This window comes from Phoca vitulina, unplaced genomic scaffold (genome assembly GCF_004348235.1).
Source record: "Phoca vitulina isolate PV1807 unplaced genomic scaffold, GSC_HSeal_1.0 scaffold69, whole genome shotgun sequence".
NCBI lineage: Eukaryota > Metazoa > Chordata > Mammalia > Carnivora > Phocidae > Phoca > Phoca vitulina.
This window is the reverse complement of record NW_022589772.1, coordinates 451,310-476,879: the sequence shown is the minus strand read 5'-3', so window position 1 is coordinate 476,879 and position 25,570 is coordinate 451,310. Positions and strand designations below refer to the sequence as shown.

At 42.0% G+C, this 25,570-nt stretch overlaps 1 protein-coding gene across 1 annotated transcript in view; it reads left to right on the top strand.

Moving 5' to 3' along the window:
• The first annotated feature begins 5,860 nt into the window (after positions 1-5,860).
• Positions 5,861-25,570, top strand: part of LUZP4 (leucine zipper protein 4) — a 54,887-nt gene continuing 35,177 nt past the window's right edge. The window contains 1 exon segment of the mRNA XM_032392766.1: positions 5,861-5,933. Within this exon segment, the coding sequence (XP_032248657.1) occupies positions 5,861-5,933 (73 nt within the window).

Here is a 25,570-nt window from a genome sequence, read left to right as displayed (position 1 = left end):
CAATTTTTAACTTTGTTTTTTTTCAAAAAGAAGAAACTTAAGTTTGCCTTAAATATTTCTGGAACATAAATTCATTTACTCAAGGATCAACTAATTACCTACGAAACAATAAATTACACTCTGTTCAAAAAGCTATAATCTAGGGGTGCCTGGGTGGCTCAGTCGGTTAAGCATCTGCCTTCAGCTCAGGTCATGATCTCAGGGTCCTGGGATGGAGCCCCACATTGGGGCTCCCTGCTCAGCGGGGAGCCTGCTTCTCCCTCTCCCTCTGCCTGTCGCTCCCCTGCTTATGCTCTCTCTCTCTGTCAAATAAATAAATAAAACCTTAAAAAAAAAAAAAGATATAATCTAGTGTTAAAAAGGGATTGACAGAGGGCTACCGCCATTTCATCCTCAAACTTCTAATTGATTTAAGTTCTTCTTTCTGGATTATCTCTAACTTACACAAAAGACCCGGCGGGCAAAGCATCCCATGATGGGAAGCAAAACTACCCCCCCCAAGCAATAAGGACTGCCCTGAGACAGCAAGACCCCAGTCGTTGTGACTGACCTGACCTTTACTGCCCACCTGCATGTACCCACCAACCTTTGTCCCACATTTTCTTTATATAAACCTAGAAGTATTTTCAGCACTTAGGAGACAGTCTTTGAGAGATTAGTCCACTATCTTCCCAGTGTTGGCCTCTCTGAAATAAATGCCTTTCTTGCTTCACCACCACTCGTCTCTCTGCCTCTGGATTTTGTCAGTGGCAAGTGGCCAAAGTCAATCTGTTTAGGGTCCACAAAGCTAGGTGCTCTTGCACCCCTGTGTCCTGGCTACAAGATAACCAATCCAAAACAGAGTCACTGATGCTGAGCCCCATGTCAGCAAACCAAAACTTAATACTTAATCTAATTGCAGTTTCAGCTTCTCCTGGGAATGTAATTTTTTTTTTTTCCTCAGAGAGAGCGAGAGAGCACAAGCAGGAGGAGCGGCAGGCAGAGGGAGAAGCAGGCTCCCTGCTGAGCAAGGAGCCCAATTTGGGACTCGATCCCAGGACCCTGGGAACATGACCCAAGCTGAAGGCAGACACTTAACCAACTGAGCCACCCAGGGGTCCCTGGAAATGTAACCTTTAACCAATCAATCTGGAATTACTTGGTCAGTGGCTAGTGAATAAATCTGCCTGATAGAATCTTTCTATCACTCTTTGGAAGGCAACCTTGCCTGAAACAATGCACTCTTTGCTGATAACTTCCATTTCTTTTCCCCTTTCTGCCTTTAGAAACCTTTCTTTTTCTACAGCTCTTCAGAGCTCCTTTCTGTTTGCTAGATGGGACACTGCCTGATTCATGAGTTGTTGAATAAAGCCAATTGTATCTTTTAATTTACTTAATTGAATTTTGTTGTTTAACAGATTTGGTGGCAGTGCAGGGCTGAAGGAGACTTCCAACAGCTTCAGGGACAATGAGAATCACGGGTATGGTACCCAAAAACCCTTTTGAGTACTCTTTCTTGCTATTTCTGAGGGCCATGGGTAAGTTCCTCTAAGTTCTGAGCTCATCTCTCTTTGCATGGAGCTCCCAATCTAAGTGACTTTCCACAGTTCCTCATTTGATTGGAATCCCTCCCTGAATTCTCTCTCCCCACTTTCCCAAATTTCATGCTGGGAACTAATGATGGTTACCAGATTGGATCCTGAGTTGAACTGGGCCCTTTGTAAAACTTGGATTTAGTCCAGAATCAGACTCGGTCCAACTTAAAAACCAGAATGGATTTGGATCCAGACTGGGTTTAAATTAAACTGGACAGGGTCCAGTGAGAGGCCTAAGGTGAATAACATTTTTTTTTTTTTTTTTTTTTAAGTAAAGGCTATTGCTAATGGGAATCTTGGAGGCAAAAAAAAAAGCCACAAAATTGGTGAACCTGGGTGGAGCACTTAGAAGCTGACAGAGTACTTGTGTGCCACCTAACTTGAAGACTCCTATGTTAGGATAAGTTGATTACAAAACAGGTTAGATGGACACTAGGTCACCTGCCAACCTCAAAAGAATTTCCGTACAACAAGGTACATTGTAAAATACCATAAAATCCCCAACCCAGTGGCACATCCCTCTTGGGTGTTAGTTGGGCTCCAAGAGACCCAAAAGCTTAGTCAAAAAAATGAGATTGCTAAAAGAGTTAAGTACACCACCTTCCAGCATGCCTCCCGAAGGCCATGAGCATAGTTCTTAGACATAAAATATATCCAAGAGCTATGGTTCCAGAAGCTATAGATATCTACAAAAATGGCAAAATGGGGCATCTGGGTGGCTCAGTTGGTTGAGCATCTGCCTTCGACTCAGGTCATGATCCCAGGGTCCTGGGATCAAGCTTTGTGTTGGGCTTCTGCTCCGTGGGGAGCCTGCTTCTCCCTCTCCCTCTGCCTCCTGCTCTCCCTGCTTGTGCTCTCTCTTTGTCAAAGAAATAAATAAAATCTTAAAAAAAAAAAGAAAAAAAGGCAAAATTATGCTAAGCTTTTGTGTCCTGAGAACTGGGCTTGGTAACTGTGCAGTTGAAGGCTCTAAAATACGGCTAGACAGAAATGTGGGCTATACCCTATTTGTGGCTAGATATGACTGGACCAAAATGTAGGTTAAATTCTACTTGTGGCTAGGTTCCTACCTAACTGCTGCCAGCCTTTAAGAGAATTACAATGGCCATTTTGAGGAATGTTCGAATTAGGTAAGTTCGTTTTTAAAAGTGCACTTAAAAGCATGGGTTTCCAAGTCAAACAAATGGAATGGGAAACCTATTTTAATTGGCATACAGAAACCTCCAAAGTGCTTCAAAATTCCAAAATACCTATAATGAAAGTTCTGTTGTGAAAGGCTAATGAAAAATTAAAAATATAAGAGGTACCTAAAATAATAGACCATAAGACTGATATAACCCCTACCACTTCCCTCTATCTTCCTTTATCTGAGTATTTACTCAAGTAATCCTCTGTCTCAATAGCTTTTTTCACTTTGAAAAGGCTATTAAACAGTTTTACCTTTTACAATAAGACCACCTAAGGCTACAGATCCTGTTCAACTATCTTTTACTCCTTGGTCAAAGGCCAAACCAAGGGCCATATTTAAAAATTTCCAAAACCCACAGAAAACCCTCAAAAATTTTTGTAAATGTAATACCTCCTAAGATTAATAGATTGATAAAATGGCAGAAACTAGGATGAGAGGCCACTGGTCTGACCAAACATTATGAGCACTAAGCACTTTGCTCTTTGGGAAGGGACTTTGGGACAAGACTATAAACAAAATCCACCAAATTAGTGGCCTTACAGACAATCCCAAATCTATGCTCCAAGAAGGGACCTCATATGGGCCCCTCCCAGAGTTGATGAAACTCTGAGACATTTTCTAGTAAAATGCTACATAATTCCCTTAAACAACTAAGGGAAAACTAAAAATGAATGAAAAACCTTGGTGAATTCTAGTAGATACTGGAGCTTCACTCTACTTTAAACCCTACTAGGAGCTTATAGATGGGATCCTGGGGAAGCTAACTAAAGCTGGCTAAGGGTGAGAATTCTTATCAGACTTGACTCTCCCAAATCTCAATAGAGAAAGGAAAACAAAATATCTTTTGTGTGCTCTTTCTAAATGTCTCTTGAATCCAAGGGGTTGTTAAATACTGCCAGAAATATTTACTGTTCGTCTCAGCTGAAAACTGATGAGCTATATAAAGAGATTTTTTTTAGCAGTTGGCTAAATTGCAAGCTGATATTCAAAATCTGATAGGAATTTTTTTAGGCCCTCTCCCCTAAACTACAATAAAACTATATACCCAGGCAGAGGGTGGGGAGTGGAATCTTCTAAAGCCTTTGTGGAAGGATTCCTAGAGCTCTTAAAAATAGGAAAACTAACCCAAATGTTTTTGGTCTTTTTTTTTGTTTCAAGTTCATATGTTCTAAGATAATCTTCAGTGAATAAAAGCTAGTTTAAATTTGTTGGTTTAATTAAAATAGACATGCCGAGGCACCTGGGTGTCTCAGTCGGTTGAGCATCTGCCTTCGGCTCAGGTCATGATCCCGGAGTCCTGGAATTGAGCCCCGTGTCTGGCTCCCTGCTCAGTGGGGAGTCTGCTTCTCCCTCTCCCTCTGTACCCGCCCCCCCACCCCACTCATGTTCTCACTCTTGCTCACTCTCTGTCTCAAATTAATAAATAAAATCTTAAAAAAAAAAAAAATAGACATGTCCAGGGGCACCTGGCTGGCTCAGTTGGTGGAGCGTGTGACTCTTGATTTTGGGGTTGTGAGTTCAAGCCTCACACTGGGTGTGGAGATTACTTAAAAATAAATAAAATCTTTAGAAAAAAATAGACATGTCTGTGCAGTTATCAACGTAGAATGAATATAATATAGACATACAACTTTTATTGTACTTGGGTTTACCAATCTATAAAGTAAATGTTTTCTGTGTTACAAAATTAGTCAGCCAGAAAAATAATGTGGGATAATGCGTAACTTTGTCTAATGTCTAATACAGTTTTCATAAGTAATCTAAACATAATTTTAAGAACAAATGCTTTACATAGATGTAAATGGGATAAGAGTTTCTAGGTGAATTTTCAAACAAATAGTTTCCAAAACCTTTTGGTTACCCAAAAACTTAGTTTTGGTAAGTTAAGTTAAATGATGAATTAAGGCAAGTTTATTGAATATCTAGATCATCTCCAAATAAAATAAAATACTGAAACATTACTAAAAATAGGTTTATCCACATTTGGCTTCTTTTACAAAGGAATTAATGATATTTGGGTCCGTTAATAAACATGTCTTGTGTCATACTGAAAAATTTACTATGAGAAAGCATATGTTTTGGAAAATTGCAAAAAGTATTTCTGTATTTGCCAAGCCACAGAATGCTAGCGTAAGAGACAGTCCACAATTGTTCACTTCTTAATTTTCAGTAGAAAATAAAGTTTTTAAAGATTAAAAATTCTAATATAATTAGAGTAATTAAAGCTACTAGAAATTATAAGGGAAACATCTCTGTGTGCAAGGAAAGTAGAATCTATATTTTCAGTAAGAAAAAGCATAAGGAATGGAGATGCATTTTGTTGAAGGAAAAGAAATTAATTTTGTTCTAAACTGAAGCTGGCTATTTCAGAATGGGAAAGAGTAAAAACAGGACAAAATCCGAATGTAAAAAAGAAATTCATAGAGGGGCGCCTGGTTGGCTCAGTCAGTAGGGCATCCTATTCTTGATCTCAGGGTTGTGAGTTTAAACCCCACATTGGGTGTAGTGATTACCTATATGTGTGTGTGTGTATGTGTATATATTTATTTATTTATTTATTTATTTATTTATTTATTTATTTAAAATAGATTTTTAAAAAAGAAATTCAGGGGCACCTGAGTGGCTCAGTCAGTTAAGCGTCTGCCCTCGGCTCAGGTCATGATCCCAGGGTCTGGGGATCAAGTCCCTCATTGGGCTCCCTGCTCAGTGGGGAGCCTGCTTCTCCCTCTCCCTCTGCTTCAGCTGACATTCCAAAGTAACCTCTGCACCCAAAGATCACTCACCCATGCCCACTTCTGCTCCAGGCTCCTCGCCAAAGGAGCCCCAATGTGGAGTGCCTTGGGACCTTCAGCCTGCATACTCCAGCTTCAGCCAAAGCCACCACACACATGCAGTTTACACAAGGATGTTCCTACCCAAGGCTACTCCCTCAAGACTGGGAGAGGTAGCTGTTTGGCCTCATTGATAGAAAAAAACCCAAAAAGTCAAAAAAATGAGACAGAGAAATACAGTCCAAATGAAACCAGAAGACAAAACATCAGTAGAAGAACTATAAGAAATGGAGATAAGCAATCTACCTGATGAAGAGGTCTAAGTGATGGTCATAAAGATGCTCATTGAACTCGACAGAAGAGTGGATGAACTCAGTGAGAACTTCAACATAGAGATAGGTAAAACAAGCAAACAAACAAAATTGAAGAATACAATAACTGAAAAATACACTAAAGGGAATCAACAGCAGATAAGATGCAGAAAAATGGATCAGTTATCTGGAAGACAGGGTAGTGGAAAGCACACAAGCTGAACAGCTAAAAGAGAAAATAATTTAAAAATGTGGCTAAGTTAAGGGACCTCAAAGACAACATTAAGCATACTAACATTCTCCTTATAGGAGTCCCAGAAGGAGAAGAGAGAAAGGGGCAGAAAACTTATTTGAAAAAATAATAGTTGAAAACTCCCCTAACATGGGGAATGAAACACATCCAGGTCCAAGAAGCACAGAATGCCCCAAATAAAATGAACTCAAGGAGGTCCACACCAAGATACATAATAATTAAAAATTTAAACATTAAAGATAAAGAGAGAAACTTAAAAGCAGCAAGACAAATTAACTATGTCCAAGGGAAATACCATAAGGCTATCAGCTGATTTTAGGGGTATTTTTTATTTTATTTTATTGTTATTATTTTTTTAAACATTTATTTATTTATTTGAGAGAGAGAGAGAAAGAGAGGAGGGAGGGGCAGAGGGAGAGAGAGAATCTCTAGCGGACGCCTCACTGAGCATGCAGCCAGACCCAGGGCTTGATCTCATGAGCCAAATGACCTGAGATCATGACCTGATCCAAAATGAAGTGTTATGTGCTTAATCAACTGAGCCACCCAGGCACCCCCATTTCATTGTTTTGTTTGTTTGTTTTTTTAAAGATTTATTTATTTATTTGACAGAGAGAGAGACTGCAAGAGAGGGAACACAAGCAGTGGGAGTGGGAGAGGGAGAAGCAGGCTTCCCACTGAGCAGGGAGCCAGATGTGGGGCTGGATCCCAGGACCCTGGGATCATGACCTGAGCCGAAGGCAGATGCTTAATGACTGAGACACCCAGGTGCCCCTATTTCATTGTTTTTTTAAGGTAAGCTCTATGTCTAATGTGGGGCTTTAACTCGTGACCCTGGGTTCAAGAGTCACGTGCTCTACTGACTGAGTCAGCCAGGCTCCCCTATCAACTGATTTTTCAAAAAAGATTCTTTATTTGGGGGTGAGAGAGAGAGAGGGCACAAGTGGAGGGAGAGGGAGAGGGGAAGCAGACTCCGCTGAGCAGGGAGCCCAACATGGGGCCCTATCCCAGGACCCTGAGATCATGACCTGAGCCAAAAGCAGACGCTTAACTGACTGAGCCACCCAGGTACCCCTCAGCTCATTTTTAGCAGAAACTTTACAGGAGAGGGGTGCCTGGGTGGCTCAGTTGGTTAAGCATCTGCCTTCGGCTCAGGTCATGATCTCAGGGTCCTGAGATAGAGCCCTGTGTTGGGCTCCCTGCTCAGCGGGAAGCCTGCTTCTACCTCTTGTCCCCACTCCTGCTATCTCTGTCACTATCTCTGTCTCTCTCCCTCAAATAAATAAATAAAACCTTAAAAAAAAGAAAAAAAGAAACTTTACAGGCCAGAAAGAAGTCGCAGGAGATATTCAAAGTGCTGAAAGGAAAAAACCTACAAGCAAGAATATTTTACCTGGCAAGGTTATCATTCAGAATTGAAGGAGAGAGAGTTTCCCATACAAACAAAAGTTAAAGAAGTTCATCACCACTAAACCAGCCCTATAAAAATGTTAAAAACTTCTTAAAGTGGAGTGGTGCCTGGGTGGCTCAGTTGGTGAAATGTCTGTCTTTAGCTCAGGTCACCATCCCAGGGTCCTGGGATTGAGTCCCACTTTGGTCTTCTTGCTCAGCAGGGAGTCTGTTTCTCCCTCTGCCTGCCGCTCCCCCTGTTTGTGCTCACTCTCTCTCTGACAAATAAATAAATAAAATCTTTTAAAAAAAGATTTATTTATTTATTTTAGAAAGAGAGAGTGCACGTGAGTTGGGGAGAGGGACAGAGTGAGAGGAAGAGAGACAATCCTAAGCAGACTTGCAGAAGCCAATGCAGGAATGGATCCCATGACCCATGAGATCATTACCTGAGCCGAAATCATGAGTTGGATGTTTAACCAACTGAGCCACACAGGCACCCCAGAATCCAGAAATTCTTGAGTCTTTTTATGGCAAAGTAGTTATTTACATAAATTCAGTAAGACTCTGTTCTCCTGGGGTACCTGGGTGGCTCAGTCGGTTAAGCCTTTGACTCAGGTCATGATCTCAGGGTCCTGACATCTCGCCTGGCATTAGGCTCCCTGCTCAGTGGGGAGTCTGCTTCTCCCTCTCCCTCTGTTTCACCCCCCCCCCCAAGCTTTTGCTTAATCTCTCAAATAAAAAATAAAATATTAAAAAAAAAAAAGAATCTGTTCTTGTAACAGGACACAATTAAAAACATCGGTTATATTACCAAGGCTTTGACTGAAATGTCATCTTTGTTTTGAAATGTCGTATTTGACAGAGATGTGTGCAGACTCAAATATGAACAGCAAGTTCTAAAAAACTATGTTTCACTTTATGAAGCCAATGTGCCTTTTGGATAAATCAGCTAGGTACCTTGCTTCAGCAAAGCAGCCTTAAAAAGAGCTTAGGGGTGCCTGTGTGGCTTAGTTGGTTAAGCATCTGACTCTTGATTTCAGCTCGGGTCATGATCCCAGGGTCCTAGGATCGAGTCCCACGTCAGACTCCTTGCTCAGCAGGGAGTCTACTTGGGGTTCTCTCTCTCTCCCTCTCCCTTTGCCCCTCCTCCTACTCTCTCCATCTGTAAAATAGATAAATCTTTTTTTTAAAGATTTTATTTTAAAAATAAAAATAAAAAAATAAAGATTTTATTTATTTATTTTTAAGAGAGAGAGAGCAGAAACAGGGGAAGCTTCAGGCAGAGGGAGAAGCAGGCTCCCTGCTGAGCAAGGAGCCTGACGTGGGACTTGATCCTAGGACCCTGGGATCATGACCTGAGCCGAAGGCAGACATTTAACCATCTGAGCCACCCAGGCGTCCCAGATAAATAAATCTTTAAAAAAAAAAAGAGCATATATGGTCAATCAGTATTCTTGTTGCATTTATGTGAATAATTATAGCAAATTTAGCATAAACAAATTATCTTTGATAAAAAAGGGGCAGCTTAATTATAGAAAGAGAAATTATGTTAGCACTTTTTTAATATTAGATTCTAATCCTATTAATTGCCTTAAGGTTTTTTTATATACCTATAACTGGACTGGGTTCTGAATTCTTCTGGTTTCCTCAAATATCTGGCTACAACTTTTCAAACTAATTTTTCCAATTTTCTCCCACCCTTCCAGTTTAGAATCACTCCAGGCAAAGACTACCCTTGAATCTCCTTGGAAAGGACTAGACCAGGTCTTCCTCACTAACCAGATGGCAGCTAAATTTCAGGGACCTGAAACTTGGATATGTATTTCACAGCTAAAGAAGTCTCCACCTGATATCTACCCCTCCACACCAGTTGAAATCTTCAAAATCAAATTGGGTAGAAAAAGAAGTAGCTGACTTCAAGGTAGACTGCTTCCTCCCAAGACTCTGGATCAAGACTTCATACTTTAACTAAACATGAAACCCTTTCTTTTTCTCTTACTTTCCTGTACTGTCATCGGCCTGAAAAGATAATGGCGTCATCTGTATCTCCTAGGCAATTGCTAAGGAGGGCAATCCAGCCTCCAAACACTGTCGGACTTGCAAAATGCTTCTGCTTCAGTTTTCTTTAGAACAAACTCAGCCATCTCACTATTGTGTCATACTGCCTCACCTGGAGATCCGTTTCCCTATCCCTGGTTAACAATTCCAAACCCAGGGGCGCCTGGGTGGCTCAGTCATTAAGCATCTGCCTTTGCTCAGGTCATGATCCCAGGGTCCTGGGATCGAGCCCCAAATTGGGCTCCCTGCTCAGCGGAAGCCTGCTTCTCCCTCTCCCACTCCCCCTGCTTGTGTTCCCTCTCTTACTGTCTCTCTCTCTGTCAAATAAATAAATAAAATCTTTAAAAAAAGCAAACAAACAAAAAACAACCCCAAACCCAGGGAAGCTTTAGTCTAGGCTCTACGCAATGAAAGGGAAACAAGGGCGCCTGGGTGACTCAGATGGTTAAGTGTTGGCCTTCGGCTCAGGTCATGTTCTCAGGGTCCTGGGATAGAGCCCCACATCAGGTTCCCGGCTCAGCGGGGGATCTGCTTCTCCCTCTCCATCTCGCTCTGCCTGCTCATGCTCTCTGTCTCTCTCTCAAATAAATAAATAAAATCTTAAAAAAAAAGAAAAAAAAGAAAAAAAAGAAAGGGAAACAAAGCAGGGGTAACCAGAATAAAACCACCTGTGTGGTCTATAGACCTTACATTTTCTTACCCATATGGCTGTACCAGAGGCCCTTGTGAATTAAAATTAGCTCCCTTTGACAGGTCCCCACTTCCCTGTTGAGGAATAAAGGTAAATAAGGCTATGATCAAGAACATCTCCTTGATTCTTGAAAATATTACAGAATCTGTTGCTAATGCAACAGCAATGTGACAAAAATCCTTGGGCTCTCTGGCCCAAATTCTTGATTGTAGGATAGCCCCTGATTATGTTTTAGCTGAACAAGGAGGTGTCTGTGCTGTAGCCAATACCACATGCTGCACCTGGATTAACACTTCTGGGGAAGTTGAAACTTAGTTATTTAAGGTCACTGAGCAAAGCACTTGGCTTAAAAAGGTGACTCCTTCAATGGGGTCTTTCTTTGACTTATTTGATTTTAATTGGCTTGGGCCTCGGAGACTATGGCTTTGAAGTGCACTCCAGACATCAGTAATTATCCTGATTGTAATAATCATAGTAATCTCCCTGGTGTGCTGTGTTCTCTCAAACATTTTAAATGCATGTTTGCAGCTGCTAACCACCAAAAAAAGGACGTCCCTAAAACTGGAATGCCAGAAAAGGGTGAAGGAAATGACCAACTGCAAAATTGTGAGCTTGAAGTTGTGACCTGTGTCAGCAAAATTGTTGTGACCTCTGAGTACCACACAAAGAATCAACAGAAAGTAACAGAACTTGAGAGGTTGCTGAAAGTGGCACTAATGCCTTAAAATTTGGTCACATCTCTCAGCTTAGCTGAGAGTTTGATCAAAGGTGCCGGGGATTGTTAAGAAAGAGACAACCAAAATGGAGTCACTAATGCTATGTCCCACATCACCAAATTGAGACTTAATACCTAATCTAATTGCGGTTTCAGACTCTTCCAGGAACATAATCGTTAATCAGTTGATCTGGAATTACTTAGTCAGCACTAGTGTGGAAATCTGCCTTTAGACCCCTTCCTTAGGAAAGCAAACTTGCCTGAAACAATGCCTTCTTTGCTAATAAACTTCCTTTTCTGAATTAAAAACCTTTCCTTTCCTATAGTTCTTTGGAGGTCCTTTCTATCTGCTAGGTGGGGTTCTTCCCAATTCATGAATCAATAAATAATGCCAATTCGATCTTTAAATTTACTCGGTTGAATTTTGTTGTTTAACACAAGTAAGAGGAATCATTGTATTCCCCAAAATATCTGTTAAGAGCATTATAACAGGGGTGCCTGGCTGGCTCATTCGGAAGAGCATGCGATTCTTGGTCTCAGGGTTGTGAGTTCGAGCCCTATGTTGGGTGTAGAGATTACTTAAAAATAAAAAATTTTTTTTAAAAAACCGTTATGATAGAACTCTTTCCTTAAAGCACTTAACTTTTAAATCAAAATAACTTGTTATGGTACTTTGCCAGAGAAATCTGCCAAGGAAAGAACAGTTAAGCATATGTAAATTTTTAAAAATCTTATTTATTTATTAGAGAGAGATGGAGAGAGAGAGAGTGCATGCGTGAGCACACTGAGCTGGGAGGGAGGGAGAAGCAGGCTCCCCACTCAGCAGGGAGCCCAAAGCAGGACTCCATCCCAGAACCCTGGAACCATGACTTGAGCCAAAGGTACACACTCAACTCACTGAGCCACCTAGGCACCCCAAGTACATGTAAATTAATACCTAATTTTGCACTAGAATATCATAGTGCTTAATTTCCATTCTAGGTACATAAAATCTATGTTGGTCTCACTTCTCTACGTGGGAATGATTATCTATTTTTTCTTTTATTATAATTCCTACCTATTAGGTTGGAAACATGGGATGCCTGGGTGGCTCACTGGGTTAAGTGTTTGCCTTTAGCTCAGGGTATGATCCTGGGGTGTCCTGGGATTGAGCCCCACATTGGGCTCCCTGCTCAGCAGGGAGTCTGCTTCTCCCTCTTCCCCGACTGCTCACGCTCTTTCTCTCTCTCTCGGCCTCTCTCTCTCTCAAATAAATAAAATCTTAAAAAAGAAAAATAAAAAAAGAAACCTGCCAGACTGATAGCGGTCTCTAAATCATGTGACTGCACTCATTGGCCAAAGAAGTCACCAGGTGTTTGTTTTTCTGTAGCCTCAGATTTAGAAGGAACCTCAGAGGTCACTGAATGTAACCCATTGAAGTAGTCAGTAATTTAGTTCCTGCTTCAGGGCTTCCAGTGTCAATACCTCAGTTCAAGGCAGTTTATCTCATTGTTGTAGTTTTGTCCAATTATTGTAGTTTAACTATTGGAATGTCTCTATATAGTACAGAAATCAATTTTCCTGTAACTTGAGCTAGTGCTGCCCTCTAGCGCTGCACAAAATAACAAATTCACTCCCTCTTCCCAGGATTTTTTTTTTTTAAACAATTTCGGTCCCCTGAGATTTCCACAGGCTTAAACATCTACAATCTCTGCAATAATGCCTCACATGACATGATTTAAATCTCCTCGCAAATTTAGTTGATTTCCCTTGTTTCAATCCAGTTTGTCAGTTAGTATATGGTGGCCAATACTAAAGCAAAACTCAATGTGTTTCTTCTCTTATACTGGATGTTCTATTCATACCCGTAGTAACAGGGTTCTTAGTTGAATGGGACTAACTCTGGTTGCCTTATGAATGGAAGGAATTTATTGAAAGTCGCTTGGGTAGCTCAAGAAATAGCTACAGACTCTAGAGAATCAGGCTCAAGAAAAAGGACAGGAACCAAGAATGGCTAGAAATTCAGAATCGTGGGGTGCCTAGGTGGCTTAGTTGGTTAAGCAACTGCCTTTGGCTTGGGTCGTGATCCCAGAGTCCTGGGATCGAGTCCCGCATCAGGCTCCCTGCTCAGCGGGGAGTCTGCTTCTCCCTCTCCCTCTGCCTCCTGTTCTGCCTGCTTGTGTGCTCTCTCTCTCTCTCTGTCAAATAAATAAATTAGAAAATCTTTACAAAAAGAAAAAAAATTGAGAATTGTCACTAAAATCATACCTCAAAATTAATCTGATGAGCCCACCAGTGCCATATGCTGATGCTGGAATCATACCACTACCATTGTTGGCCCTAGGGACTGGCTGTTGTGGCCAGAATGAAATCTACACTGGCCCAGCTTCTGTGTTGTACAAATACCAGCTTCCATGCAGGCCAAGTCTAGGTCATATGTTTTTGCTCAGTTTCTTGGAAATTTTCTTGGTTTGTAATGGGAGACAGGCTCTGCCTCTCAATAAGATTCTAATGGTGAGATGTTCACAAAAATAGGAAAGGACATCATTTGCCGAGCAGCTGACTAATGTTTTAAAAGCCTCATTTTAGCTTCTGTGTGGTGACGAGACCAAGAGCCAGGGCAGAACTACGAAGACTGGTTAGGAAGCTATGTCAATAATCAGGGTAAGAAATGATGTTGGCATGAATCAAGATGGTAATGGTGGAGGTGGAGAGAAGTGGTGAGATTCTGGATATACTTTGAAGGTAGAGCTCACAGCATTTGCTGATGGACAGGATATAGGGCGTGATAGTCAAAAATGACTTGAAATGCTTGGTCCTGAGCAAATAGAGACTAGAGTGGCCATTCAAACCATAAAACAGACTCTTAACTAATAGAGCAAAAACTGAGGGTTGCTGGAGGGGAGGCGGGAGGGGGGATTGGGTTAGATGGGGGATGGGGATTAAGGAGGGCACTTGTTGTGATGAGCACTTGTTGTATGTAAGTGATGAATCATGGAATTCTACACCTGAAATGATTATTGCACTGCATGTTAACCAACTGGAATTTAAATAACTAAAAAAAAGAAAAGAATGGAATTGCCATTTATTGAAATGGGGCAGAACGTGGCAAGAGCAGGTTTTGTGAGGGAAGATAAGAATTTGGTCTTGAAAAATTAAGTTTGTGATGACTGTTGTAGATCTGAGTAGATATGTTGAGTAGGTATATCAGTCATACAAACTTTTGGTGTAGAGGTCCGAGCTAGAGACTCAAGGGAAATATCTGTACAGCTGCTTTTGAAAACCATGAGACTGGCTGAGATCACAAGGCAGTATACAGAAATACAGAAACTGAGTATGGATTGGGTTCTCGTTCCAGCGTTTAAAGCAGTGGGTCTCAAAGTGTGGTCCCTAGACCAGCAACATCACCGTCACATGGGAACTTGTTAGAAATATACACTTTTCTGGGCGCCTGGGTGGCTCAGTCGTTAAGCGTCTGCCTTCGGCTCAGGTCATGATCCCAGGGTCCTGGGATCGAGTCCCACATCGGGCTCCCTGCTCTGCGGGAAGCCTGCTTCTCCCTCTCCCACTCCCCCTGCTTGTGTTCCTGCTCTCGCTATGTCTCTCTCTGTCAAAAAAAATAAATAAAATCTAAAAAAAAAAAAAAAGAAAAGAAATATACACTTTTCTTCCCTATTCCTGACCTACTGAATCAGAATCTCCGGGGGTGGAGCCCCGCTAACGGCGTTTTAATAAGGTGACTCGAACGAACGTATGCTACCGTTTGAGCACCAGTGGTTTAGAGGACAGGGAGGGGCTAGAAAAGAAAACAGAAATGGAGCAGCCAGTAAGGTACAAGGAAACCCAGGAAAGAAAGGTGTCTTAGTGATGTAGATTTGGAATGTAGGTGAGGTTTGGTAGGGTGAGGTCCGGAGCCGAAGGCCAAGAAAGAATTCTTAAGACGTCTTTGGTGCAAAATGGTGGTTTTATTAAAGCACGGGGACAGGACCTGCTGGCAGAAGGAGCTGCACTGGGGTTGTGAGGAGCTATTAATTACATACTATGCGGATGGGGGAGGTAAGGAAAAAGGGAGGTGTCCAAAAGGACTTTCATATGCTAAAGAAGACCCTCAGGATACTGGAGACCTGGCTATTATCAAGCTAAGGTTGTTTTTCCCTCTAGCAAAATATTAACATTAAGATAGTTGGAAGTTTCCTGGAGGAATGTCCCACATATCCCACCCAGAGTGTGTTTTGGGGGTGTTGGGGGGGGAGGTTGCTTGTGCTTTGTCCTCAGCTAGACTTCTGCTCCTTCATCATTAAGTGTCAAGAGAAGAAAACATATCAAGGAGGAAAAAGTAATCAATTCTATCAAATCCTGTGGGTGTATCAAATAAATTAACCAGTTCCAGTCTTTTGGGAGGATAAACTATACTTCACACTCTTGACCTTCACTTGATTCTTCTAATAAATCCTCCTTTTCATTTAACCTAGTTGGACTAGACTTCTGTTATTTCCAACCAAGAGATCCTTCACTAGAAAATACCCAATTGTTCTACAATTGATTTAGAGAAACAACATTCTGAACTGTACATTAATCTTTATGTAGCAGGGGAACTCTGTTTGAACCTAAGCCTATTTGAAGATTTATTTATTTGTTTGTTTGTTTGACAGAGAGAGAGAGAGAGGGAACACAAGCAGGGGGAGTGGGAGAGGGAGAAGCAGGCTTCCGCTAAGCAGGGAGCCCGATGCAGGACTCGATCCCAGGACCTGATCCCAGGACCCGATCCCAGGACCCCAGGATCATGACCTGAGCCAAAGGCAGACGCTTAACGACTGTGCCATCCAGGGGCCCCAAACCTAAGCCTATTTGAACGAAGGCAAAGAATTCTTCCTAAGAAAAAGTTATGTAAGGCCAAACTCATTAAATAACAAAATGTTGTCAGAGGAGAGAAGCAATTTTATGCAAAGCAATGTTATAAGAGCTCTCTCTTGCTCGCTCTCTCTCTCTCTCTCAAAGTTATCTCCTGGCCCAATTTCTACTAGACTCAATTCTGAAATCTAAGGAGGAAGGGGGCTGCAAATTTAAAAACACAACAAAACAAACCCCAAATTAACAACAACAAAAATGTTCCAGTAAAATTCTTTAGGACATTGGGATCTAGAAGCATCACTTTGGTGTCCCTCTAATAGAAGTAACCCAGAAGGAGAGACAGAAGTTCTCTACGTCAGCATGTGGCTTTTGACTTCTTAGGGGCTCCAATTCCTTATTTGTAGCAGGAGCTGATGGAGCTTAAAGTATATGGTGGTACCAAAAAAAGGAGTCCAGAGGAAGGTAAAAGGAAAGGAATAGCAGGTTCTGTATGGCAGCTCACTGGATTGTTTGTGATTACATTTATGAAAGACCCCCCCCACCACAACTCACTGAGGAAATATTAGGGGAAACATATTTCAGGGAGCTGGGTATACTACAAGATTATAGGGAAACAGAAATTATTGAAATTTGAGTTATTACTATTAATGTACTACTACGGATAGCCACAGACTGAAGATGAGGCTTGGGAAAACTTGTGTGATACATAGGAAATTTTTCATGTATTAAGATTCACCTTTTTAGTACATTTTTTCCCCTCCTATTCAAGACTATTCTTTTTTTTTTTTTTAAGATTTTATTTATTTATTTGACAGAGAGAGAGAGAGACAGTGAGAGAGGGAACACAAGCAGAGGGAGCGGGAGAGGGAGAAGCAGGCTTCCTGCCTAGCAGGGAGCCCGATGTGGGGCTCGATCTCAGGACCCTGGGATCATGACCTGAGCTGAAGGCAGATGCTTAACCGACTGAGCCACCCAGGTGCCCCTCAAGACTATTCTAATTGCACTCTTAATTTCATCTTTTCTGTCATGTGTCCAGTGATTATTTCCTATTCTCTTTATTTTTAATGCCTCTTTCCCATAGCCTGTAAGTATGTTTAATTAAATATTTTCCATTAAAAAAGCTCACTGTATAGGTGCTTGGCCAACTCAGTTGGTAGAGCATGTGACTCTTGATCTTGGGGTCATGAGTTCAAGCCTCAAATTTGGAGTAGGGATTATTAAAAAAAAAAAAAATCCAAAACCCCACTGTAGTCTACCTTGTGAAAGTAGTGGTTAAAAGCATGAATTCTAGAGCCAGACTGCCTGAGGTTGAAAACTTCACTGTTTACTAGTTTTTTGTCCCTGGGCAAATTTTAATGCTCTGTGCCTTCATTTCCTTACATGTATAAAGGAAATAATACTAGTTCTTACTTATGGGTTTATTGTGAGTATTAAGTGAATGGATATTTGTAAAACTCTTAGAACAGTGCCCAGCAGATGGTAAATGTTGTATGTGTTGATTAAATAAAAATTAACTAATTGATCAAGCCTCAACTTACGGCCTGTTAAAAGTCTGCCAAAGGTTAGAAAACCAACCAACCAACTCTTAATTCCTAAATTTAAGGAATTCTGCAGTTCTTTTTTTTTTTTTTAAGATTTATTTATTTATTTGACAGAGAGAGACACAGCGAGAGAGGGAACACAAGCAGGGTGGAGTGGGAGAGGGAGAAGCAGGCTTCCCGCAGAGCAGGGAGCAGATATGGGGCTCGATCCCAGGACCCTGGGATCATGACCTGAGCTGAAGGCAGCCGCCTAACTGACTGAGCCACCCAGGCGCCCTGGAATTCTGCAGTTCTTAGCTAACTTGATCGTTCAGCAATACTTGCTTTGGGGGACCACTAAGTTCCTCTTAGAACTTTCCCTTTATTTCCTGGATGCTTCTTTCCTGGTTCTTCCCATAGCTCTCTGATATTTTCTACTCAATTTCCTTTGTAATTTCCTTGGGATTCTGTCTTTGGTCCTCTTCCCTTCTTACTCTACAATTCAATAAATCTGATATTTAAAAAAATGCTCCAAACCCACTGCATAAAAGTCCCTCCATAATCTATTCTCTGCTGATCTCTTCAGATTCATCTTTCAGTACCGCACCACATGAAATGGCTTGAACTTTTCAAAGTGCTGGTAGGGTTGCTTCCCCCAAGAGGAAATCCCATTCCCACCCTTAAAATTACTCCCTAATTTTTCAAGTCTTAAATGAATTTTTTCTTGATACCGTAGGTGATTTTCTCCTGTAAGTCTCATATATATTTTATAGATAACAGTATCTTCAGAGCCTAACACAGTGAACAGCTCAGTATTTACTGACAGACTGAATTATAGGATCTAAATTAATATTTTACATGTATTTATTGTCTTCACCAACTGTATATGCCTTGAGAAAAAGATTTATTAATCATTAGGTTCCTTGTGCTAAGTAATGACTTAAAAACAACAAATAGTTAAATAATTTACATTTTACAATCTCTTCAGATGTTTATGTTGTGATTTCTGTAACAACTTAAGTTTTCAGCTCTCAAAATTAATTTGATTTTTATTTCCTCTGAAGAACCAGGGATACCCAGGAGTCTTCTAACATTTAAAAATAATGTATACTGAGCAGTATTAAGGTGGTAAGAGGAATGATTATATTTTTTTCTTAAGAAATGTCATGGACAGGGTACCTGGGTGGCTCAGTCGTTAAGCGTCTGCCTTCAGCTCAGGTCATGATCCCAGGGTCCTGGGATCGAGTCCCACATCGGGCTCCCTGCTCGGCAAGAAGCCTGCTTCTCCCTCTCCCTCTCCCCCCGCTTGTGTTCCTGCTCTTGCTATCTCTCTCTCTGTCAAATAAATAAATAAAATCTTTTAAAAAAAAAAAAAAAGTCTTAAAAAAAAAAAAGAAATGTCATGGACACATCTTTAGGGAAGTCCTCAAAAAGTATGTGGTGCTGCAAGCTTGTGGGTGCGCCCTAACTGCTAGATCTGTGGTAGATCTTCAAATTTGAGGGAAGCAGAGAACCAGTCTATCACGTCAAGAACATAAGGTTCTACTCACCAAGAATGCCAACAGCAAAGAGGACAAATGGTTTTTTCTTTGTTATGAAAGGAGAGGGTCAAGAAGTCACAGAAGAAATAAAGTTGCAACTGAGTGGGTGGTAGATGCACAGAAGAGGCAGTTTCTAGAAAGCGCGGGAAAGAAATGGGCGGGTCTTTTTTTTTTTTTTTTTTTTGATGAGCCAAGTTTCTGATAGGATGTCTGCGGAGGGGTAACTGCTAAGCTCCTCCCCCTGAGCCTTAGCAACAGTGAAGGGAAAGACTGTGATTGGGTGACAAGTTTAGCCGGAACCCTAGGGAGCGGTGAGGGGGCCACAATACACCAGCTTAGCTCAGAGCGGATGCGGCTACGCTGAGGAGATGGCTTCGCTTTCCAGCCCAACACTTTCTGGAGATGTGGTGACAGAACCTAACAATGGGGGAAAGATGACCTATCTAGATATGTCTCTAGGTATGTAGACCCCAGACTCCAGCCCCCACTAGTCTGGGCTAGCTGGCTTTGAATAGTAGACGTTGGCTTGGGGCAGGCTGGAAGAGTCCCCGTGAGGCATATGCTCCTGGGTGGTGAGGCTTGCGCTCTGTGCGCCACTCCTGCCCCGACGTGGATAAAGCCCAGGCCAGCTTAGCTCCTGCCCTTCCTTTCTCCTCCCATTTTCCTATGACTCCTCTTGGGCGGGAAACTGGCGAAAGCTGACAGAAATTGCGTGAGACGTAAGGGTTGCTGAAGGTTCAGGCTGAGGGAAATAAAAAGCCAGCATTCTCCATAGATTTTATTCTCCTAAGGATTGATAGCAAGCCACCCACCCACTTCACATGAGGCTCCTCGAAATCACTCTTTGAATCTGAGAACCTGTCACAAATGACTACTTTCCAAGGGCTAGTTTTCAAAGAGTGAAAGCGGGCAGGAAGACTGGGCAAAGGGATGGTTTATTTGCTTGCTTGCTTGTTGATTGGTGCTATACACTCTAGACCAACTTTCTTCTCCACTGGCACCTTCTAATCTCTTAACCTCAGACCTCTTCAGGACTATCACCCACTTTGGAAATGGGGAAGGGGAGGGGAAAAGGGAGGGCCGACTTCATAAATGAGCGAGAGGGAGCAGAACAAGGAGGCTGACTTTAAAAATGGCAGGAGATGGGGTGGAGTGGGGATGGGGGGGCAGACGAACAGGGAAAGAGAAAGCTTCAACAGTGGGGAAAAGAGCTGAAAAGCAAGGGCAGCTTTAGAAATGAGAAGGGGAGGAGCAAGGAGGGCTGAACCTCGAATGGGAAGAGCAGTGCAAAGAGATTTCACTTTGAGTTGAGTGTTGGAGAGCGGAGCAGGGAGGGTCGAACTTAGAAATGGCGGCAGGGGGCGCCTGGGTGGCTCAGTTGGTTAAGCGACTGCCTTCGGCTCAGGTCATGATCCTGGAGTCCTGGGATCGAGTCCCACATCGGGCTCCCGGCTCGGCGGGGAGCCTGCTTCTCCCTCTGACCCTATCCCCTCTCATGCTGTTTCTCTCTCTCTCTCTCAAAAAAAAAAAAATAAAAAAAAAAAATTTTAAAAAAAAAAAAAAAAAGAAATGGCGGCAGGGCTGGTTGGGGCGGGTAGGAGGGGAGATGCAGCGGTAAGAGTGGGAAGCAGGGAGGGAAGCAGGGGAAGAAGAGTGTGCCATAAAAATGAGGTGAGTAAGGACAGGGAGGACATACCTTATTATGAGAAGGGAGAGCCGTGAGGGTGGAGAAGAGCAGGAGAGGCAAATAATTAGACACGGGAGGAGCAGAGCAGATGGGGGTATTTAGAGATGAATGGGAAAGAGTAGAAGAAGAGGGAGGCAGACTTCCAAAAATAAGAGGGAAAGCAGAGCAAGCAGAGTCGACCTTAGTGGGGAGGGAGGAGTAGGGAAAGCTGACATTAGAAGTGGGGTTGAAGAGGAGCAAGGGCAAAAGACCTTAGAAATGGAAGGAGTAGAGTAGGATGGAAGACCCTAGAAGTGGGAGGCTGCAGAGCATTGAGGGTGGAACTTTGAAATGGAAGGGCACAGAACAGGGAAAGTTGACCTTATAAGTGGGGAGGGAGGGGGGACTTCAGAAATGAGGAGGAAGGAGCAGGGGTTGAGATGTGAAATATGAGACAGGGAGCAGCTGTGAGGGCAATCAGTAGAAATGGGAAGAGGGAGGAACCGGAAGAGTGGACCTTAGGAATGAGAGTGAATGAGCAAATAGGGAGGGCAGTCCTCAGAAAGGAGCTGAGAAGTGCTGCCAGGGAGGATCTTATAAGCGGCAGGGAGCAGGCAGAGTGGATCTTACAAATGTGGTCTGAGGGAGTGGACTGCTGAAACGAAAGAGGATTATTTGCCTTTTTATTGTTGTAATAGTTTTTTATATATATATTGCAGATGCTGGACCTTTCTCAGGTATACAATTTACAAATATTTTCTTCTGTATTGTGGGATGGCTTTTTACTTTCTTGATAGTGTCCTTTGAAGCACAAGAGTTTTTCATTTTGATGAAGTACAATTGATTTTTTTCTTTTGTTGTTCATGATTTGGTATTCTAAGACATTATGAAGATTTACCCCTATGTTTACTTCTAAGAGTTTTCTAGTTTTGGCTTTTACATTTATATCTTTGATCCATTTGAGTTAATTTTTTGCAAATGGTGTGAGTTAAGTCCAACTTCATTCTTTTGTAGGTGGATATCCAGTTGTTCCAACATCATTTGTTAAAAAAACACTATTGTTTCTGCTATTGAATGGTCTTGGTAGAATTGCATTCTTAACTTCATTTTTGGATAGTTCATTGCTAGTATATAGAAATAGGATTTATTTTTGTGTGTGGACCTTCTAGCTTGCAACCTTGCCAAGGTTGTTTATTAGCTCTAATTTGTGTGTGTGTGTGTGTGTGTGTGTGTGTGTGTGTATCTTTAAGACTTCCCTTTTATAAGATCATGGCATCTGAGAATATAGATATTTTCACTCTTTTCTTTCAAATCTGGTTGCTTTTTCTTTTTCTTTTTTTTTTTTTTCTGGACTAATTCTCTTGGCTAGAATTTCCAGTGAAACGTTAAATAGATGTGGTAAGAGTGGACATCCTTGACTTGTTTCTGATCTTAGGGGGAAGGCTTTCGTCTTCCCCATGAATCATTATTTTAGCTGTGGGTTTTTCCTAGATGCTTTTTTTTATTTTATTTTTTATTTTTATTTTTTAAAGATTTTATTTATTTGACAGAGAGAGAGGGAACACAAGCAGGGGAGTGGGAGAGGGAGAAGCAGGCTTCCCGCTGAGCAGGGAGCCTGATGTGGGGCTCGATCCCAGGACCCTGGGATCATGACCTGAGCTGAAGGCAGACGCTTAATGACTGAGCCACCCAGGCGCCCCTTCCTAGATGCTTTTTATAAGGTTGAGGAAGTTGCCTACTTCAGGGTATGTTACCTCTGAGAGGGAATGGCCCTGAATAGTACCTAAGACATTTTCTTGTTTTTTTTCTTTAATGTGTTTTTAACAATCTATTTCACCACGGGTATCAATAGGGTTTACTCTTCTGGATTCCAGACTGTTACTTGCCCTTCACCCCAGGCTCCAACATGAGTTCTGAAATATTTCGTGGCATTAAAGTGACTTTTAAAAAGTAATATTTGGTCACTGGGCAGGACTGGGACTAAGGTGAGGCAAGTGAGGCACTTGCCAAGGGTGCAAAAATTTTTTTAAAGATTTTATTTATTTATTTGACAGAGAGAGAGACAGCGAGAGAGGGAACACAAGCGGGGGAGTGGGAGAGGGAGAAGCAGACTTCCCGCTGATCAGGGAGCCCGATTCAGGTCTCGATCCCAGGACCCTGGGACCATGACTTGAGCCAAAGGCAGACACTTAACATCTGAGCCACCCAGGCGCCCCAAGGGTGCAAAATTTAAGGAGGCAATAAAAATTCAATGATTGAGGGGCACCTGGGTGGCTCAGTGGGAAAGCATCCAACTCTTGGTTTCAGCTCAGCTCATGATCTCATGGGTCGTGAGATTGAGCCCCGAGTACGGGGAGTCTGCTTGAAGATTCTTTCCCTCTGCCCTTCCCCCTGCTCTTGCTTTCTCTCTCTCTAAAATAAATAAGTAAATCTTTAAAAAAAATTGATGATCGAGATAATTTTTTTTTTTTTTTTAAGATTTTATTTACTTGACAGAGACACAGCAAGAGAGGGAACACAAGCAGGGGGAGTGGGAGAGGGAGAAGCAGGCTCCCCGTGGAGCAGGGAGCCCGATGTGGGGCTCGATCCCAGGACCATGGGATCATGACCTGAGCCGAAGGCAGACACTTGACAACTGAGCCACCCAGGCACCCCAGAGATAATTTTTTTTTAAGTAGGCTCTACACCCAGTGTGGAGCCCGATGTGGGGCTTGAACTCACAAACCCAAGGAGTGTCTGGGTGGCTCAGTTGTTTAAGCGTCTGCCTTCAGCTCAGGTCATGATCCTGGAGTCCTGGGATCAAGCCCTCCATCGGGCTCTCTGCTCAGTGGAGAGCCTGCTTCTCCTTCTGCCCCTTACCCTGCTTGTTATCTCTCTCTCTCAAATAAATAAATAAAATCTTAAAAAAAAAAAAAAAGAGTAGAATAATACTAAAAAAAAAAAAAGGAACTCACAACCCCAAGATCAAGACCTGAGCTGAGATCAAGAGTTGGTTGCTTAACCGATTGAGCCACCCTGGAGCCCCAAGATAATATTTTTAAACATTTTTATTATTTATTTTATTTTAGAGAGAGCAGCAGGAGGGGCAGAGGGAAAGGGAGAGAATCCTGAGCAGACTCCATGCTGAGTGCAGAGCCTGACGTGGGGCTCAATCTCACAACCCTGAGATCACGATCTGAGCCGAAATCAAGAGTCAGAAGCTTAACCAACTGGGCCACCCAGGCACGACCCTGCCCTGAGATAATATTTTTAATGAAATATTTTTTAAGATCAAATGGACAAACTAAAGCCCTCTGGCTGATCACATGTTTTTGTAAATAAAGGAGCAGGGTGAAGCAAGTGAGGCCGTGTTGTGTGTGCACAGGGTCTGATCTGGTTTTTGTTGTTGATATTTTATTCATCAAGGATTGTTCTTGTGTTGATTTTTATTTTTAAATAGGTTGTGTTTAATACTGAGTTTTTTTGGAGCATCCTAAAATTTGATGCCTGAGGTGAGTGCCTCATTTGCCTTATTCTAGGCTCTGCCCTGTCACCAGGAGCATGAATTTGGGGGCAAATGCCAGAGCCAAGGAGAATCTATAGCATGGAGGTAAAACCTAATGTTGCCTGTGCTTTTCTTTTGTTGATTTCACTGTTTCATGATCTCAAACCTTGGTTCCCCAAATCCATATTTATATCATTTCAGACAGATGAGAGCATAGCTTTTGAGTTTTTCAAGGGGAACAGGCAAAACTGTTAAGTCATGAAAGGTCCTTCCAGTTTGAAGCCAAGAAAAATACGTCATAAAGAGCAAATACATGTTGCTTCCGTGAATTGATGAGAAATCCATACTTTTCCAGTAAATTTCCCCATGACTTTATTAAAGTGAAAATATTACTTTTAACAATGCATACCTGTCATTGGATTATGCACATGTGCGTTTAAAAAGCAGTTTTATGTTTATTTATGTTATTTATGTATTATATATAATTTTATATTATTTATAATATTTATATTGAATGCAAGGATATTTATTACTTCCATTGTTTTTTTTAAGGATTTTATTTATTTATTTTTATGAGAGAGAGAAAGAGTGCACAAGCAGGGGGAGCGGCAGGCAGAGGGAGAGGGAGAAACAGACTCCCCGCTGAGCAGGGAGCCCGATGCGGCCCTCGATCCTGGGACCCAGGGATCATGACCTGAGTGGAAGGCAGATGCTTAACCGACTGAGCCACCCAGGTGCCCCTTATTACTTCCATTGTAATAAGATGTACTAAAATAGGAAAAGGATCTACAAATTATTTTTTTGAAGATTTTATTTATTTATTCATGAGAGACAGAGAGAGAGGCAGAGGCAGAAGGAGAAGTAGGGGAGCCCGATGCGGGACTTGATCCCAGGACCCCGGGATCAAGACCTGAGCTGAAGGTAGATGCTTAACCGACTAAGCCACCCAGGTGCCCTCTGCAAATTTATTTTTGTTCTTGTCCCTAGTAAACATTTTCAGAAGGTATTACAGTGTTTTTTTAGAAATAAAAGGTAAAAATATGGGGCGCTTGGCTGACTCAGTGGGTGGAGCATGTGACTCTTGATCTCGGGGTGTTAGGTTTGAGCCCCACATTGGATGTAGAGATTACTTAAAAATAAAATATTAAAAAAAAAGAAGTAAAAGGCAAAAATAAAACCAAAATTGGAACTGGCAACAGCAAGAACTTAATAGGAGCTGTACTGCCCTCTTCACCACTTCTGTCTAAAGGAGACTAATGCAAAAGTACTGTAGTCTGAAAGAAAAAAAAACCTTTCTGCTTGCTAGATATAATCATAGATCCATAAATGTTTATAAAGCTTCCACTCTGTTTTTTGTTTTTTTTTTTTTTAAAGATTTTATTTATTTATTTTGACAGAGAGAGAGAGACAGCGAGAGAGGGAACACAAGCAGGGGGGAATGGAAGAGGGAGAAGCAGGCTTCCCGCTGAGCAGAGAGCCCGATGCGGGGCTCGATCCCAGGACCCTGGGATCATGACCTGAGCCGAAGGCAGACGCTTAACGACTGAGCCACCCAGGCGCCCCTGTTTTTTTTTT